General features: G+C 37.2%; 1 protein-coding gene across 1 annotated transcript; it reads left to right on the plus strand.

Moving 5' to 3' along the window:
* The first annotated feature begins 1,195 nt into the window (after positions 1 to 1,195).
* Positions 1,196 to 9,998, plus strand: Aga (aspartylglucosaminidase). The gene is made up of 9 exons (XM_070016447.1): positions 1,196 to 1,364; positions 3,148 to 3,301; positions 3,827 to 3,939; positions 4,829 to 4,941; positions 5,156 to 5,270; positions 6,261 to 6,336; positions 7,514 to 7,621; positions 8,236 to 8,369; positions 9,773 to 9,998. Exons 1-9 carry the CDS (start codon positions 1,238 to 1,240, stop codon positions 9,871 to 9,873), a joined length of 1,041 nt encoding a protein of 346 aa, XP_069872548.1. The 5' UTR covers positions 1,196 to 1,237; the 3' UTR covers positions 9,874 to 9,998.
* Positions 9,999 to 17,815: the final 7,817 nt, after the last annotated feature.

The raw sequence follows: 17,815 nt of genomic DNA on the forward strand, positions 1-17,815 counted from the left end.
CACCTCCAAACTCCCTTAGAAGGAACTTGTGTCAATTCCTTTTAATTACATGTAATTCTTTAACAGCATTGCCTGCCTTGGGATAATAATTGTAGACTATCTTATGGTGTTTAAATTATGTATTCAGTTTCCTAGCAATAAGAACCTTGAAAATTTTTGTGTAAGCCTCACAACTCCCATCTAGTTCATATTTTACAAGTCTGAATAGATTTATAGATGATCTTTAAAAATATTTGTCTTCCTTCAGCTACATGGGCAAACATTCCAGTCCCCAAGGGATTTACTGGTCCATGTTTGACTGAATTATCAAAACGTGCATCCTCTATCATGCATGTAATGTCACCATCCCTCCTCTTATTCGAGCATTTATTCATTATTTAATGGTGCCAGGCAGAAAAAGGAGGAGGAAGAGGAGGAAGAAGAAAAGTAAAAGAAGAATTGAGGTAGTTCTTTCTTGCCTACAGGTGAGGAACACTTCAGTGGGCTATGGAAGAGGGTGCATTTCTATTTTCCCAGATGCTCTTTCTTTCTTCCAGCTCAGGTTCAGAGGACGTCCTACAAAAAGCTGAGGTGAGAAAGCACAGGAACTGTGAGGAGAGCACATCTAACATGGATCTGGTCTTCGCAAGGTGCAATTCACCTCCACTCCCCAAAGACATTATAGAGCTCTGAGCAATTTTAGGGTGCTTATTTTCTTCCCCTTCCCCTTCTGCTTCTTCCTCTAGGCTTGGCACACTTCACAACCCCATCTTCTGGGGACACAGATGTAATATCTGAATAACCATCCCGAGCCATTGCATGAGGTTCCTGGGGCCCTGATAATCCACACACGTCCATTCCAGTGTGACGAGTCTACAATAATGACATAGCTTCACACTTATGTTCCAAGGGGAAGCTTAATCTACCTTTAAAGTCAGGGAAAGCAGCAACCTGGTTGACTATTTGAAAAAAATAAAGTGAAACCAAAACAAAATCTGCGCGGCATTTAAGCAAAACCACCCACAGCCAGGAGAGAACACCACCAGGTCAAGCAGATCCACAACCCCGTCCAAGCTCCAGGAGAAGGCCACGTCTCGCGAGACTTGAGGGAGCCCGCCTCCCCGCCCCATTTCTGGCTAAGGAGTGGGCGTGGCTGGAGAGGGCGTGGCCTTGGGTCACGTGGTCCGCGGGCCCCGGGCTCAGGCAGGCGGGTTGGCGCCTGACCTCACAGCCTGCGACCTTGGTCGCGCTGGCAGCGATGGCGCGGAAGTCGAATTTGCCGCTGCTTCTCGTGCCGCTGCTGCTCGGCCCGGCCCTGGTGCGCGGCTCCAGCTCTCTCCCTCTGGTCCTCAACACTTGGCCTTTTAAGAATGCAACCCTAGCAGGTGCGGAGCGGCGGCCCCGGGGCTGGGTGGCGGCGCTGCCCAAGCGCGCAGGTCCCGGAGGGCCTGCTAGGCCGCCGGGCCCAGAGAAGTCGTGGGGGCCGGGGGTGAGCTCCGGGCTCCCGGCAGGCCCAGCTTCCAGCCCTGCCTGCACGCTGGCGCCCTCTGCCAGTGATCTTCACCCTGTCCCCCTCCTCCACCCCCCCCCCACCCCACACTGTTGAACTTTAACCTCTCACCCCGTGTGTTTGCCCACGCCACCTGCCTCGCCGACCCCCACTCCTAGGGCCCCTCTCTGGGTACTCCCAATAATGGGGTCTACGTTGCTGTCTTGGGTGATTTCCCCCTCATTTCTCAAGATGCCTTCTGTCTACCCTTTAACCTCTGTCTCCTGGGATCTGTCGTATTTAAATGCTGGGACCCGGGTGTTTGGCGTCTGTTCGTTGTCTGTCGGTGTGATTGTTTTAAAGCTCCCTAAGTAATTCCCGTTGGCAGTCAGGGAGTTTTGCCGATCATTAAAATATCACCTCTTCTAGGAAGTATTCCCGGATTTACTGCTCTCATTTGACCAATCTGAGTTTAACTCATACCATCTTCAGTGCTTTGATATTGTCCCGTTCCTGCGTTTTACCATAGTATTCTGCCTATTTCTTTAATTCTGTTCAGTTCATACTATTAGTATGGGACAATTTTCAGACCCTTCCACCCACGTCTGAGTCTGCTGATACGATATGGACTCTGAGCATAGAATTTACTCCAGAAATTATATGTGATAGGCATATGATGCTTATATGATACATAACAGCGAAAATGAGGAATCAAATTGTGAGAAAGACAAGCAATAATGAGACTAGAACAAAGCTCAGGAACCCGGGGAGTGCCTTGGAAGTTGCCTGTTTTGAAGCTGGAAACATCTAAGAATCTATTTGTAGGCTTGTAGATAACCATATTGATAATTAATGCTTACTGGCACCTGCCTTGGAAGAAATCGTCCATGAAGACCTTCCCCACTCAGTATGGAGGGGACCACAAAACAGCATAGTGCTGCAAGAAAGGCCACCCTAGTACTTAACCTGGGGGGCTCTGTTTCCTCTTTTTTTAAGATGAAGATTGTAATTGCACAGTACCAACTCAAAAGATGTTATGAAAATTGCTCGAGTCCATATGAAGCCTGCATTGCAGTTGTTTACTTGCTGTTTAGTTTCACTGAAACTTGGTGTGATAGGTGTTACCTGGCTGTAAGTATTAATTATACATATTTTGATAATCTAATGAGTGGTGCATGCCTGTAACCCCAGGAGGAAGATGAGCTGCAGGCCAGTGGCAAGCCTGGGCTACACAGTGAGTTGCAAGCTAGTCTAGGCTACTTACATAGCAAAAAAACGTGTCAGAGAAAACATGATAGTAATAATGATGGTACAGATGTTTATGACTGTGATTTAATAGAGGCTTCAATTTAACTGCCTTTGATTATTTTCAGTTGTACTTTGTAAAGCAAAAGAGAGGACACTGGCTTCATTTCTTACATAGAAGAAATCAATGAAAGTGAAAAAGCACTCACTTTGTACCACTCACCAGTCTTTGAGTTTTTCATAGTAACGAGTGGTATAATTTAGTCTCTATCCCTAATTCCTTTGTATCACTTTTGTGCCATTTGATTAATCTGTCATAACTTCAATTTGCGAATAAGAATATGAAAAAATATAGGAGTCTGAGAATTTTCTTGGACTGTTGCATTTTGATATTGAAAAAAAAAATGTTAAACAGGAATTGTTGGGTTTGACAGCATGGCAGACATTACTGTCTGGAGGTTCTGCCCTGGATGCAGTTGAGAGCGGCTGCGCTGTGTGTGAGAGAGAGCAGTGCGATGGCTCTGTGGGCTTTGGAGGAAGTCCTGATGAACTTGGGGAGACTACACTGGATGCCTTGATCATGGATGGGTAAGAGCACCCTTCATACCTTTGTCTGCAGTTCATATGGATCCATTTGTAGTTGTAGCCTTCTAAAAGTAAGGTGAAACAACGTGTGAGTTTTGTCACAGGTCAAGACTCCTAGCTGATTGTAGTTAACCTTCTTTCAGACAAAAGGGGTTTACCTTAAAAGTAAATACCCTAAAAGTGGAAATAGCTCAGGAAAGTGGTAGTCTCCTCAGAATGGGGAGAACTCCTTTAAAAATGTGCCTCTGACCCTATAAACAGTCAGTTTCCTACCAGGTACAAATGCTATAAATTTCCTTGACCTGGAACTATAAGGCTTTCTATTTAGAATGAGCTAGAAGAAACTGAGCCACCTTAGTGCTGTTGTAATATATGGTCATTTTTTACTTTTTTTTTTTAATTTCGTTACATACATGGAGTGTTTATCCTACAAAACATTATTGTTAAGAAGCATGTAATAATTTTTTTATCCAAAATGATCCTCTGAAAATATCTTAGTAAATCTGACTGCTTTTTTTTTTCTTTCAGCACTGTTATGAATGTCGGCGCAGTAGGAGATCTTAGACGAATTAAAAATGCAATTGGTGTGGCACGGAAAGTACTGGAACATACAACACACACACTTTTAGTGGGAGAGTCAGGTATTTTTTAGCTAAAATTAATGCTTTCTTCTTTTGTTCATAGTGTTCACTGAAAAATAGGGCTTACTATTAAAAAAAAAAAAAAAGGGAGTAAAGAAAAGCAGACCTAAGCTCAAATTCTATCTGTTTTACTTAATATAGGTAATATATATGCATGTATAGGTTACTTCTAAGTCCTTCTCTGTCTTTTAGAGTGAATTTTTAAAAATACTCTATTATCTGTAGATGAGTAATACTGCCACTGAATCGGGATTCCACATTTTCTGTCTGTATTACATTTTTATAAGTATAAGACCCAGAGAGCATTATTAACATTAACAAAACAGGGCAGAAGTTTACTATAGCAGTGTCACTTATTTCCAAGCTATCTGCCAAAAATCATATAGTAGACTATAATCAAAAATAATTTTAATGATTTATTTATCTAGCAGCTCTAGTGGGCTTCTTTCCATTTGTTGAAAGTATATAATTGCAAAGCACCAAGCTAAAGGATATTACTCATTCATTGAATCCAGCTGTCCCTTCATTCAGTGTCTCAAACATTCTGTGCCCTGGGCCTTACATCATAGTTTGATCAGTAGGATTCTGGATTGGTGCAAAGTATACTTTTTCTTAGTAAAGTGTAAGGATGGAGACGGTAAGGTAAAGTAATCATAGAGACAGCCATAGTACAGCCCAGCTTTCTCAGCCATTCACTTGTAGGAAGGACATGTGGACATTGAAAATCCCGAAATCTATTCTCCTAAAACTTTTTGTGTCCAAAAATGTGTTTGGAAGTCTTCATGTATTCTGTAAGTCTGTGGGTATCCCATTTAAGAAGCAGCTGACCTAAAACGCCTGTATTACACGTGTTTTGTTTAAAAGACCGGCCTTTCTTTTTAATCTCAAGCCACCATTTTTGCTGAAAGTATGGGATTTATCAATGAGGACTTATCTACCAGTGCTTCTGAAGCTCTTCATTCCAATTGGCTTGCTCGGAAGTGCCAACCAAATCACTGGAGAGTATGTATACATATTAGATTTTCTTTTGTTTTATTTTTTAGGGGGGAGGTAAGAATATATATATTCATCAGTTTTCACATTTTCAATTAACTTATCTAGAAGCTTTGAGATATTAGATCTCTTTGGGTTATCTTACTTTTATATAGTGATTAATAAATATTTGCCAATTTTTAAGCACATGTTTTTGTGAACAACACTTGAATCTTATTTACAGAATGTTGTTCCAGATCCTTCAAAACACTGTGGACCTTACAAACCACCTGGTATTTCAAAGCTGAATGAGCCCACCCATAAAGTAACAGGAGAGCTTCATGGTCATGATACTATTGGTAATTCTTGCCTTTTATTCATTTTACAGGATTTACATTTAGTTATCTTTATCATTACTCAAGTGCCAGAATTGATTTTAATTATTTTAACTACCAGATTTTCTCTCTCTGTCTTCCTCACTCTTTCCCTCTTTTTTCACATATACACAAACATAGTCATGATATACATAAAATTTATAGATTTCATACATACATTAATTATATCTTATATGCATTTATATATGTACAAATGTACACATATATGTATATACAGTTTGATAAATTATTCATACAAAAAAACCCAGAATCCAATACATGAAGATTTTTAAATATTTAATATTTAGTGCTTTGATATTTCTAGCTTGTTTGCCATATTAGTTTTCAATAAGTTTTTTTCCAAACTATAATATTGACAGTCTATATTAGTTTATGTTGGTGATTATAACTGACCAATATGAAGAATGAAGATATGGGCTATCAACTGACATTGTACAGCTAAGTCATTAAAATTCAGAGATTGATACCACTGGTATAGATTTCAGCATTCTCAAATCTCCTCTTTTCTTCTACCTTAAATTAATGAGACAGTGTCTTTAGATATTTCTTTAGTCAATTCAGGCTTTTAAAACACAGTATCACAGACTTACAAACAACAAAAATTTATCCCTCACAGTTGTGGAAGCTGAGAAGTCTTGCTATCTAAGCACTGACAGATTGGTATGAGAGCCCACTTTCTGGCGCACAGATGACACCTTCTTGCCAGGTCTCCTCTAGTAGAAGAGGGTGGCTAGCTGTCTTTGGTCTCTACTATAGAGGTACTAAGCCCACTCATGGGTTTTCCCATCACGCGTCGCTTCCTAAAGGTCCATCTCCTAAATGCATTCATTGTTTTGTGTACACAAACTTTTGGACACATAAACATCTACACTGAAACAATCACTATGCTCAGTTACCTGGTTATATTTGCAGTAAACATTAAGCACTTACCTTTTTTTTTCTGTTTACTCCTAGGCATGGTTGTAATTCATAAATTGGGACAGACTGCTGCTGGTACATCTACAAATGGTATAAAATTCAAAATACATGGGTTAGTGTTTCCATTAGAACAGCTCTTTCAAATATATATTGAAAACCAAGTGATGTGTGTGAGGTGCTATGCAGGATACAAAATACAAAGCACACCTCTAGCTGAGGAACATCAACACAGAAGAAAATATTTTAGTACCCACTAAGAGCCAAAGGAGGAGTACCAGCCAGTGCTTTGTAGTTCAAGGTATTGAGTTGTTAACAACCTCCAGGGAAGTGGTACTAAGATGTGAGACATGAGTACACTGAAAGAGAAGGGAAACATACAGGCAACAGCACTAACAGATACAAGTAATGCACATTTCAGATTCCAGACTTCTGCTGGCTGGAAAAGAAACTGCGTGGGTATGTACAGGAGGTACACATAGTATACATAATAAAAGATAAAGCTTCAAGAAGTTGAAGCAGAAGTCAAGAGGTTTTTAGGTCATCCTGAGGAGCTCTTGATTTTATTGTGAAGTAATAAAAAAATGTCAAGTAGGCTTATTACAAGAAGAAACATTACATAGGAAGCAGAAATAGATTAAAATTTCATCCAGAAATTAGATGAAAAAGAATGGTGATAGTAGAGTAGTAACTATAAATCTTGACATATAACAAGATGATAACATTTCTTTTTATTTTTAATTAATTTCTTTAAATTGGCATGTAACTGTACTTATGGGATATGTTACAATATTTTTCTGTCTGTATGAAATGCAGATACATATGTTTGAAATCAACCTACCTGTTTAGCTTATTGATTACTTCAAATTCTAGTTCTTTTGTGGTCAGAACAAGTAAAGTCTACTGTGTTAACAGTTTTAAATATACAATATATTCTTAATTGTCGTATTTGTAATAAATATCTTGAATATGCTTCTCCTGTCTAACTGAAATTTTGTGTCTTTTGACCAATATCTCCCTAAGTACCTCATTAAGTACCTCTAGCATCTGGCCACTTCCCCCCTAGCATCTGGCCAATACCATTTTAATCTAGTTCTGTGTATTCCATTCTGTGACATTGCACATCTAAGAAACAAATTCGTACATAATTTAGGTTTGGAAAAGATTTGTTCTTTGTGTTTTGGTGAAGTGGCTATGTGGAAATCCCCTATTTTGAAACAACTGTTAACATGATTTATCAGTTTAAACTTGAGCTTTCTATCCTAAATTTTTCTATCCTAAATTCTTTACAGTCGTGTAGGAGATTCTCCAGTTCCTGGAGCCGGGGCCTACGCTGATGATACTGCAGGAGCAGCTGCTGCCACCGGGGATGGTGACATACTGCTACGTTTTCTACCAAGGTGTGACTTCTCACCTTCCTGGACTTTAGAGATATCAAGAAGAGACATTTTCCTTTAGGACAAAAAAAAATCAATAATCATATAATTTGAATTGTTATGCATAAGTACTTTTTAGAAATTGCATATGCAAACTTCAATTAATAATCGTAAGCCTGTGGAAGACGGTTTACCTTCACAGACGAAAATATTTATGATCTATTTAAATAATTCCTATAAAGCTACTGAGTAATTGATAAATGTATATGATTAATTCCTATAACTGCATATTTGATCCTGTAAAGTATTTTCTCCATGTATTGTATCTCCATTTCTCATACAAATGTAGTTTTTAATCCTCTGTAACTACCAGCTATTATTACTTAGTAATATCTATTCAGCCAAAGACAAAAATGATAGTCTTTATCTGAAGTTAATGGTGGATTAGTTGAACACATTACATTGTAGCAAAGTTTACATACCTTGATTTATGACTTGAGGAGATGTTACTGTCTTCTATTCATGTATCTCTTTGGGGCAAATGGAACAGTTTTGAGCCTTTAAATTTCTAATTTCATGTAACACACTTTGTAGTATTTATTCTCTGATAATAAAGGCTTTATTTTTGTTTAATTCAGTTACCAAGCTGTAGAATACATGAGAAATGGAGAGGAGCCAACTGTAGCTTGCCAGAAAGTGATTTCAAGAATTCAGAAGTATTATCCAAACTTCTTTGGGGCTGTTATATGTGCCAATGTGATTGGAAGTTATGGTAAGCTGTATTTGTATTTTGTATTTCCTTGAATTTCTAAATTGTTATAAATCATACAATCTTAAACAATTGACATATATTACATTATACTCAGTAGGAAAGGGGACTAGCCTGAGTAGACTGTGGTCTTTCAAGAGCTATAAAGTGATAAAAATAATTTTACCCAAAAGGCTTTGTAGTTGACTATTAGGAGATCATAAGATCTCATCTTTAGCTATTAGTTCTTATCTGTCACAACTGTCTTAAAGGAGGTTTAGCTAATGCTCCATTATATGTTGATGGGCTAATGTAGTCAAATGCTTTTACTAATTAGGAGCAGTAGTACATGGAGATAAAAATCTCCTCTACCTCTTTTCTGTTCAATAGTTAAATATTTCAACCATTCAAATCTTTCTGGTGTTCCTAAGAACAAAAATGTATTATTAGTTAGTAAACTGAATAAGTTAGCGGATTTATTTTTGCTCTGTATTTGAGGCATGTCGTTTGCTTCATTTACTTTCCATATGAGCCTATCACAATTTCAAAGCATTTTAAGATTAACCACTGCTGATTCTCATTAGTGAGATTTCAGATAGGGAAGATATACGGCTTACTGATCAATATGACTTATTAGGTTAGACTGCTTATTATTATTCTTTGATCTTTTACTTCCCACACTTCTGTATTTGAGAAACTTGTTTCAGGAATTCCTTATTCTTTTTAAAGTACTAAGATACAAAAGTCAATGGAACTTATGGGGAGGGAAGGCTTAATGTATAAAATAAGTCAGTTTCATTGATTCTCTCTTAAGAAATAAACCATAGAAGTCTCAAGTTAGATTTAACAGGATGGAAATGCTAATTATATAATTGTAAATGAATTTAAAGTTGACTAGTCCCTTATATTTGAAATAATAACAATGGAAGGAAATGGGACTACCAACCCCATTGTTTGAAAAGTAAATGAACTAGATCATATAGGAAACATCTTGACAACCCTTTTTCTCTCTTCCTCCTTCCTGTTCTCCCTCTCTCTCACTCCCTCCTTTTATTGTCTCCCTCTCTTCTCTGTCTTTTCTTTTTCTCTCTCTCTTTCTCCCTCTCTCTTTCTCTGCCTCTCTGAAAGCAAAGTAATAGGAACTAATAGGAAGCAGTTATACAAGGAAGAGTTTTAGGGTGAATCTAGAGAAGTTATGTAATTACTTCTTCTTTCTTGTCTTAGACTATTAACTACACAGTACTAGGCCTCCCTAATATGCTTCTATGTGACTTACTTGGACATATGTAAAGAATATCTAGTATCCAGGCAAATAACAGTGTGTGTATTGATTGTGTGTATTATATATGTATATATGTGATTATATATGAATATATATATATATATTTAGATAAAGTCACACAACTTTGTCACTTTGTCTTCCCAAGGTGCTGCCTGCAATAGACTTCCAAAATTTACTCATTTTACGTTCATGGTTTATAATTCTCTAAAAAATCATCCAACTGTGGAAAAAGTAGACTGCATCTAATCCATTTTTCTATCAATATCTGCACTTAAAGAAGAAAGCAACAATGGTTGTAAAACATACTCACTGTCATGTATTTAAAAATCTTGTGTAAAACAAGCACAAAAATAAATTATGCTGAAATGGTACTTTCTATATTTGAAATTTTTATTATCTTACTTTTAAGTTTTACATGCCCCTAAAAATGAGTATGTATATCTGTGCTGTGTAAATTTAAATTTTAAGTTTCATTTAAATATCTGATAAATGTTTCAAGAAATTTCTATTTTGGGAAATTGTCTGTATTTGAGTACCTAAAATAAGCTTTTTAAGTCCAGAGAAAATGCAACACAGAGTATCAGCATATTAGTCCTGATTAAATTTCAGCATGTTACACTGATATGTCTCTTATCACTGATTATTAGGTTTTCCTCTTGTTCCCTAATAGCTCAGAGCAGAAAGAATGCCATTAATATAGATGCTTTTTATCTTGTATGTATTGAAAACTCTGAGCAATCTACTGATGAGCTATGATGTAAATTTTCTTTGCTTTCTCTCTGGTGGGGTTCTCCATATGTGAAGGTTTTTAAGACACAAAAATCTTTGGTCTTTTGGCCACTAATATTCAGTACTCATCCTTTGTTTCAAATTTATTTGAGTAACTTCATTTGTATTGTAGTTTTACCCTCTTGTGCAGAGGCTGGGATTGCGATTAGAAAGTCAAAAGTCTTGTCTAGCTTGGAATTATTTTCTTAACTTCTGAATTATCTGACTCTGACTGGCAAATATAAGAAAGTATGTCTCATTTCTCAGCATCATCTTTTACTTCAAAATAATGTGTTTTGTTTTGTTTTTAACTCAGAGTCATCAGTAAAGCTAAATGTACAATATTGCCTTCACACATTAGTACTCTTCTGTGCTTCTTCCTCCTTGATGTCTACTGAAATTTGTAGTTTAGAATAGACAGCTATATTTTTGGGTGTGATGAAGGTCCACGTTACACACATGCAGCCATGGTTCAGTATTGTCTGTGGAACCTCTAAAATGCCCTGTGTTCCGTCCCATGAAATCAGATTCCCACAAATTGTGACTCTCAAAACAAACACACATAGTTTGGGGTTCTTTGTCTTGTTACACTTGAACTTTGGTCCTTGCAATTGATGAGCTGGTGTTCTACAACTTGAGCCATATCTCTGGCCAGCCCTTTTTGCTTTCATTATTGTTTTCTTTTTTTTCTTTTAATTTTTACTGCCAAGGTGATGTATAGAGGGGTTGCAGTTATATATGTAAGGTAGTGAGTTCATTTCTAGTTGGACTTGTTACCACATCCCTCATTTTTCTTCCACTTTGCCTCCTCGCTAATCCCTACCTACCAAGTTGTAAGTTCATTTCCAACATAATGTCTTGTGAGTATGGATGTTGCATTGGTTTGTCCTTTGTCCTTTTTCTCACCATTTTCTTGTTCACCTTCCCAAATTCAGATAAACATATGTAAAATACCCAGGGTACCAGAATCAAATACAGTGAAAAAGAGGGAAGAACATACAAAAGAAAAAAGAAATCACATAGTTCATTAAAAACAACAACAAAGAAAAAACATCTCTTAGAGTTCATTTCACTTAGCATTATCTTATAGTCATGTGCACATAGCTTTTGTGCTATTCTGATCATCTACTAGGACTATCCTAAACATATACTAATTATTACAAATGAGGGAAAACATGGGATCTATGTTTCTTTGAGTCTGGCTTACTTAATATGATTTTTCAAGTCTTTCTATTATCTTACAAATGGGTGATGTGATTCTTTCTGATGGAAGCACTGAATTCCGTTGTGTATAAATTCTACATTTTTTTTATCCATTTATCTATTAGGGATATCTGTCTGGATTGGTTCCATAGCTTAGCTATGGTAAATAATGCTACAGTAATTCAAATGGTCTCTTTTTACCTGGACCAGCCTGGTCTTTCAAACTCCTATTTGTGTTCCCTGTAGGTTTTTGTTGGTTTAGATGGAGTCTTAAGAAACTTTTTGCCCAGGCTAACTTTGAATTACAATTCTGATTTCAGCCAACAATATAGTTAGGATTACAGGCATGGCATGACCCACTGTACTCTGCAATTCCCATACATTTTAAAAAGGATTTTCTCTTTAACTTACATCCTTTGTGATGGAAATAATAATGTTCCTCTATGTCTAAAGGAGAAAGACAGAGATGAAATGAAACGAAAGCCAGGTATGTTGGCTTATACCTGCAATCTCAGTACTCAGAGGGCAAAGAGGACAAGTTTGAAGCCAGCCTGAGCCACATAATGAAACACACAAAAAAGGGGAGGGAGAGGATGGGAAGAGGGAGGAGAAGGAATAAAAAGGGTGGAGAAAGGAAGGAATGAAGGAAGGAAAGGATTAGCTTTGGAAACATATTTTTAAGTAAGTTTGAATATAATATTTTAAATGTGGTTTAAATACCGCATGTATTATCATTTCATTTTCAAAAATTACTTTGTTCTTGTTGATGATACATAGAAAGGGGACTGATGTCCCAGATATTTTTTATATCTGTGTTCTTTGCAGTTGTAGAGAAGACACAGGGATCTAGTGAAATAGAGCACAGTTAGTAAAGGAATTAAAAACCAATCACAAATAAATTGAACTTTCAAATGGTTCAGTTAGACTTGGAGAAAGCAAAAAAGCAATTTGAGAAGAGAACTGCAGCAAATTTAATCAAGTTCCAGTATTTCCTGGCAGATTGTTCCACATATATCCTGAGTGTTTTCTAGTTATAAATTGCATTGCTGTTATATAGCATAGGATGAAGATAAGAGAAAGTTAGAGGCTTAGACCCTTTGCCTTTTTTTAATTGTGAAAATACTTACAGAGGGGTTACAATTACATGACCAAGGTAATGAGTACATTTCTTATTAAGCATTGTTGCCTCCTCCTTTGTTTCCCCTTCCCATCCCTTCCCATCCCCACCCTTGTCCCACCAACGTTGTAAAGTTCTTTTTTCGACACAACGTATTATACATCTCATTGTTGCAATGGGTCCACCTGTATCCCTATTTAAACAATTTGTTTTTTCCCTTCCCCTCCACAAATTATACCAACAGCAAATACAGTGAAGACGGGTTTTACCATGGGGGGGGGGGAGCATACAAAGCAACAACAACAAAAAAAACCACCTAATAAATATTTTAGAAACAATAGCAAGAAAGAAAAAACCACTGTGTCCTTATCTTGGGGTTCATTTTGCCTAACACCATCTTATCTGACCTTTTCTGCTTGTCTCAGACATATACTAGTTATTGCAAATAAGGGAAACCATGGGACCTATGTTTCTTTGGGCCTGGCTTACTTCACTTAATGTGATTTTTTTCCAAGTTTTTCCATTTCCTTACAAATGGGGCAATGTCATTCTTTCTGATGGAGGCATAGAATTCCATTGTGTATTTATACCACATTTTCTTGATCCATTCATCCACTGAGGGGCATCTGGGTTGGTTCCATATCTTAGCTATGGTGAATAGTGCTGCAATAAACATAGTTGTGCTGGTAGCTTTAGTATGATCTTGTTTGTGATCATTTGGGTAAATGCCCAAAAGTGGGATTGCTGGGTCATAGGGGAGCTCTATGTGGAGTCTTGAGGAATCTCCATCTTTTCAAGAATGATACTGTAGCAGAAGCTATAGTGATGTGTCCCTTTGCAGCAAATGTCTGGTTTGTTTGTAGACCCCTCCCCCCTGTAAAAGAGCTACCTAAGAGTAATGTAAACTTAATGTGTTCAGTATCCAAGTAGTAGAAAACTAGACACAAAGTCCATGTTGCCTGTTGCACCCATAATTAAGTTTTGATTCTGACTCAAAGTATCACATCTTCAGACAAACTCTGTGGTGTGGCAGCCTAACAGTGTTCTCCCAGTGGGGTACTTAATTTTGACTCTCATCTTGATTGGATTGAGAAACACTTTGGTGATTAGTAAAACACACCTTTCGGTGTCTCACAGGACATTTTCAGAGAGGTTTAACTAAGGGGAAAAGACCTCTATTGAGTGTAGGCAGGACTATCCCACAGCTGGGACTCAGATGAAATTAAAAGGGGAAAAGGATAAAATCTACAAGATAGAAGTACACTGTTTCCTGACTCACATGAGGCGAACACCCTCCTTCCCTACATGCTGCCATGAGACTCTGATTTGATTCACTTCTAAAGCAATAGAAATAGCTGACCACTGACTGAAACCATGAGTCAAATCACTGACTTCTTTAAGTTCTCTCCAGTATTTCCATCACAGATACAGAAAAGTAACAGCAAGCAACCAAAGTAAAAATCACCCACTCTCCATAGTTCTTCATGCTATAGATATTAGGAAGAGCATGACTTTTTGCTATCTTTGCTTACTCTCAAATATACGTGTGATATATAACAGCTATGTATGATATTTTATATATTTGGTTGTTAATTTGAAATAGAATTTACATATTTGTGGTAAAACAATGCAGACCTGCAACTAAGTCAAAGAAAAAAATGAAAATTATTCTTTTACAAGTTAAAAACCTAAAGAACAGTTTAACCAAGCTCAAGGAGTCTTCTGAGATTTTCTTATAAATGGTTCCAACACAAACTTTTAAAATTAGGATAAAATTAGAATTACAATAAAATGTCAACAAATTATTTTTATTGTGAAAATACCATACAGAGGGGTTACAATTACATGGGCAAGGTAATGAGTACATTTCTTATCAAGCATTGTTGCCTCCTCCTTTGTTTCCCCATCCCATCCCTTCCCATCTCCACCCCTTTACCACCCCCCATCCCCTCCACCCCTCCTACCCTCATACTCCCCCTCCCTCCCCCCCTCCCCCCGCGCCAAAGATGTATAGTTCATTTTCAACATAACATCTTGTACATCTCATTGATGCAATGGGTCCACCTGTATCCCTATTTAAACAATTTGTTTTTTTTCCCTTCCCCTCCACAAATTATACCAAAAGCAAATACAGTGAAAACAGGGGTTATACCATGGAGGAGGGACATACAAAGCAACGAAGAAATATCTTATAAATATGTTAGACACAATATCAAGAAAGAAAAGAACATTTGAGTCCTTAACTTGGGGTTCATTCACTTAACATCAACTTATCTGACCATTTCTGCTAGTTATTGCAAATAAGGGAAACCATGGGACCTATGTTTCTTTGGTTCTGGCTTACTTCACTATTTAATATAATTTTTTCCAAGTCTTTCCATTTCCTAACAAATGGGGCAATGTCATTCTTTCTGATGGAGGCATAGAATTCCATTGTGTATATAGACCACATTTTCTTGATCCATTCATCTACTGAGGGGCATCTGAGTTGGTTCCATATCTTAGCTTTGGTAAATAATGCTGCAATAAACTTTAGCTTTAGTATGGTCTTGTTTGTGATCATTCAGGTAAATGCCCAAAAGTGGGATTGCTGGGTCATAGGGGAGCTCTGTATGGAGTCTTTTGAGGAACCTCCATACTGCTTTCCAAAGTAGTTGAACTATTTTACACTCCCACCAAAAATGCAGTAGGGTTCCCTTCTGTCCACATCGCCTCCAGCATCTGTTGTTATTAGAGTTCTTGATTATAGCCATTCTAACTGGGGTGTGGTGGTATCTCAATGTTGTTTTGATTTGCATTTCTTCTATGGCTAGGGAGGTTGAGTATTTTTGCATGTGTCTATTGGCCATCCTTCTTTCCTCTTTGATAAGGGAGCTAAAAAAAATAGAATGGAAGAAAGACAGCGCTTCAGTAAATGTTGCTGGCAAAATTGGTTAATCACTTGTAGAAAACTAAAGCTAGATCCTTATATATCACCCTGCACCAGAATCAACTCCAAATGGAACAAAGACCTCGGAGTCAAAGCAGACACTCTGAAAACATTACAGGATGGAATAGGAGAAACCCTAGGTCTTCTTGGCACAGACCGAAATTTTCTTAAAAGAGACTCAGAAACACAACAAACCAAAGAAAGGTTGGACAAATGGGATTGCATGAAATTGCAGAGCTTCTGCATGGCAAAGGACATAGCTAGCAAGATCAATAGAAAGCCCACAGATTGGAAGATCTTCACTAGTCATATAATGGACAAGGGTCTCATCAAAATATACCTGGAAATCAAAAACTTAAATCTCTCAACAACAAATCTTCAAAGAACAACTGCCTGATAAATAAGTGGGCTAAAGACTTAAAGAGAAATGTCTCTCAAGATATTTCTTCTCTAAGAATATCTAGAAAAAGAAAAAAAAAAGCTATCAGCGCAACTATGTTTATTGCAGCATTATTCACCATAGCTAAAATATTGAACCAATCCAGATGCCCCTCAGTAGATGAATGGATCAAGAAAATGTGATATATATATATATATTTATATGTATACATATATATATATATATATATACACACATACAATTGAATTTTATGCTTCCATTTGAACAAATGACACCATCCCATTTGTTAGGAAATGGAAAGACTTGGAAAAATCATATTAAGTATAGTAAGGCAGACCCAAAGAAATATGGTCCCATGGTTTGCCTTATTTGCAATAATTAGTATAAGTCTAGGATAATTTCATCAGATGAGCAGAAAAGCTCAAAAGCTATGTACATATGACCATATAAGATGATGCTAAATGAAATTAACCCTGAGGTATGGACAGAAGAGGTCTTTCTTTGTTGTTGTTTTTAATGTACTATGTGACTTTTTTTTGTTTCCTTTGTATGTTCTTCTCTCTATGGTATATCCCCTGTTGTCACTGTACTTGATTTTGGTACCCTGCATCTTGTATATACATTTGTCTAAGTTGGGGAAGGGAAGGGGAATAACGAAAGAAGGACTCAGGATGACTCATTTCAACAATGATACCCATAAGAGACTATACTAGAAATGAACTTTACAACTTTGGGGGGAAAGGAGCATGGGAGGCGGGGGAGGGAAGGGATAGTGGAGAACAACAAGGGAGGGGGTAACAATGCTGCACAAGAAATGTACTCATTGCCATAGTCATGTAACTGTAACCCCTCCGTACAGCATCTTTACAATAAAATAAAATTTAAAAAAGAATATCTAAAACCCCTAATGTTAACTTCATTTCTTTGAATGATGTATTCAAAGAGTCACTAATGCAACTGAAATTTTAATAGGTAAATATTAACATGCTGCATAACAAATAAGAAACATCATACATAAAACATTTTGTCTGCTAGTTTTTTTTAATTAATCTATGTTTTATTGTGATTGTAAAGGTGATGTACCAAGGGGTTACAGTTATGTAAGGCAGGTAATGAGTGCATTTCTTTTTGAGCAGTAACTCTTCTTCCCTTACTGTATCTCAGTTTTTCCTTCCCATCCCCACTCACAAGTTGTATAGTTCATTTTCAACACGGTGTCTAGTGCGTATCACTTCTGCACTTGTTCACCCTTTATCCCACCATTTCTGTGTTCCCACTTATCCTTCCCAAGACAGATAAACTTACAAACAAGCAAAAGGTACACATAGCTATTGGTCTTTGTGAATGTCTGGAGTTCTGCATAGTTTATCTTGTCCCAGTATATTTCTTGTCTTTTATCATCCAATGTGTTTATTTGTACATGTATAGGCACATTCTAGTTACCACGAGTGAGGGAAACCATGCAGCCTATGTTTCTTTGAGTCTGGCTTACTTTGATTAATATAATTTTTCCAAGTCTTTCTACTTCCTTATGAATGGTACAATATCATTCTTTCTAATGGAGGAGTACATATTCTACATTTTTTTATCCATTTGCCCACTAAGATTCCATATCTTAGTTATGGTAAACAATGCTGCTATGAACATAATTGTGCTGGTAGATTTAGTGTGGCCTAGTTTGTAGTCTATTGGATAAATGTCCAGGAGTACAATTGCTGGGTCATAGGGGAGCTCTATATTTAGTCTTTTGAGGAACCTCCATAACTGCTTT

Source organism: Dipodomys merriami, unplaced genomic scaffold (genome assembly GCF_024711535.1).
Source record: "Dipodomys merriami isolate MVZ:Mamm:240054 unplaced genomic scaffold, mDipMer1.0.p SCAF_12, whole genome shotgun sequence".
Lineage (NCBI taxonomy): Eukaryota > Metazoa > Chordata > Mammalia > Rodentia > Heteromyidae > Dipodomys > Dipodomys merriami.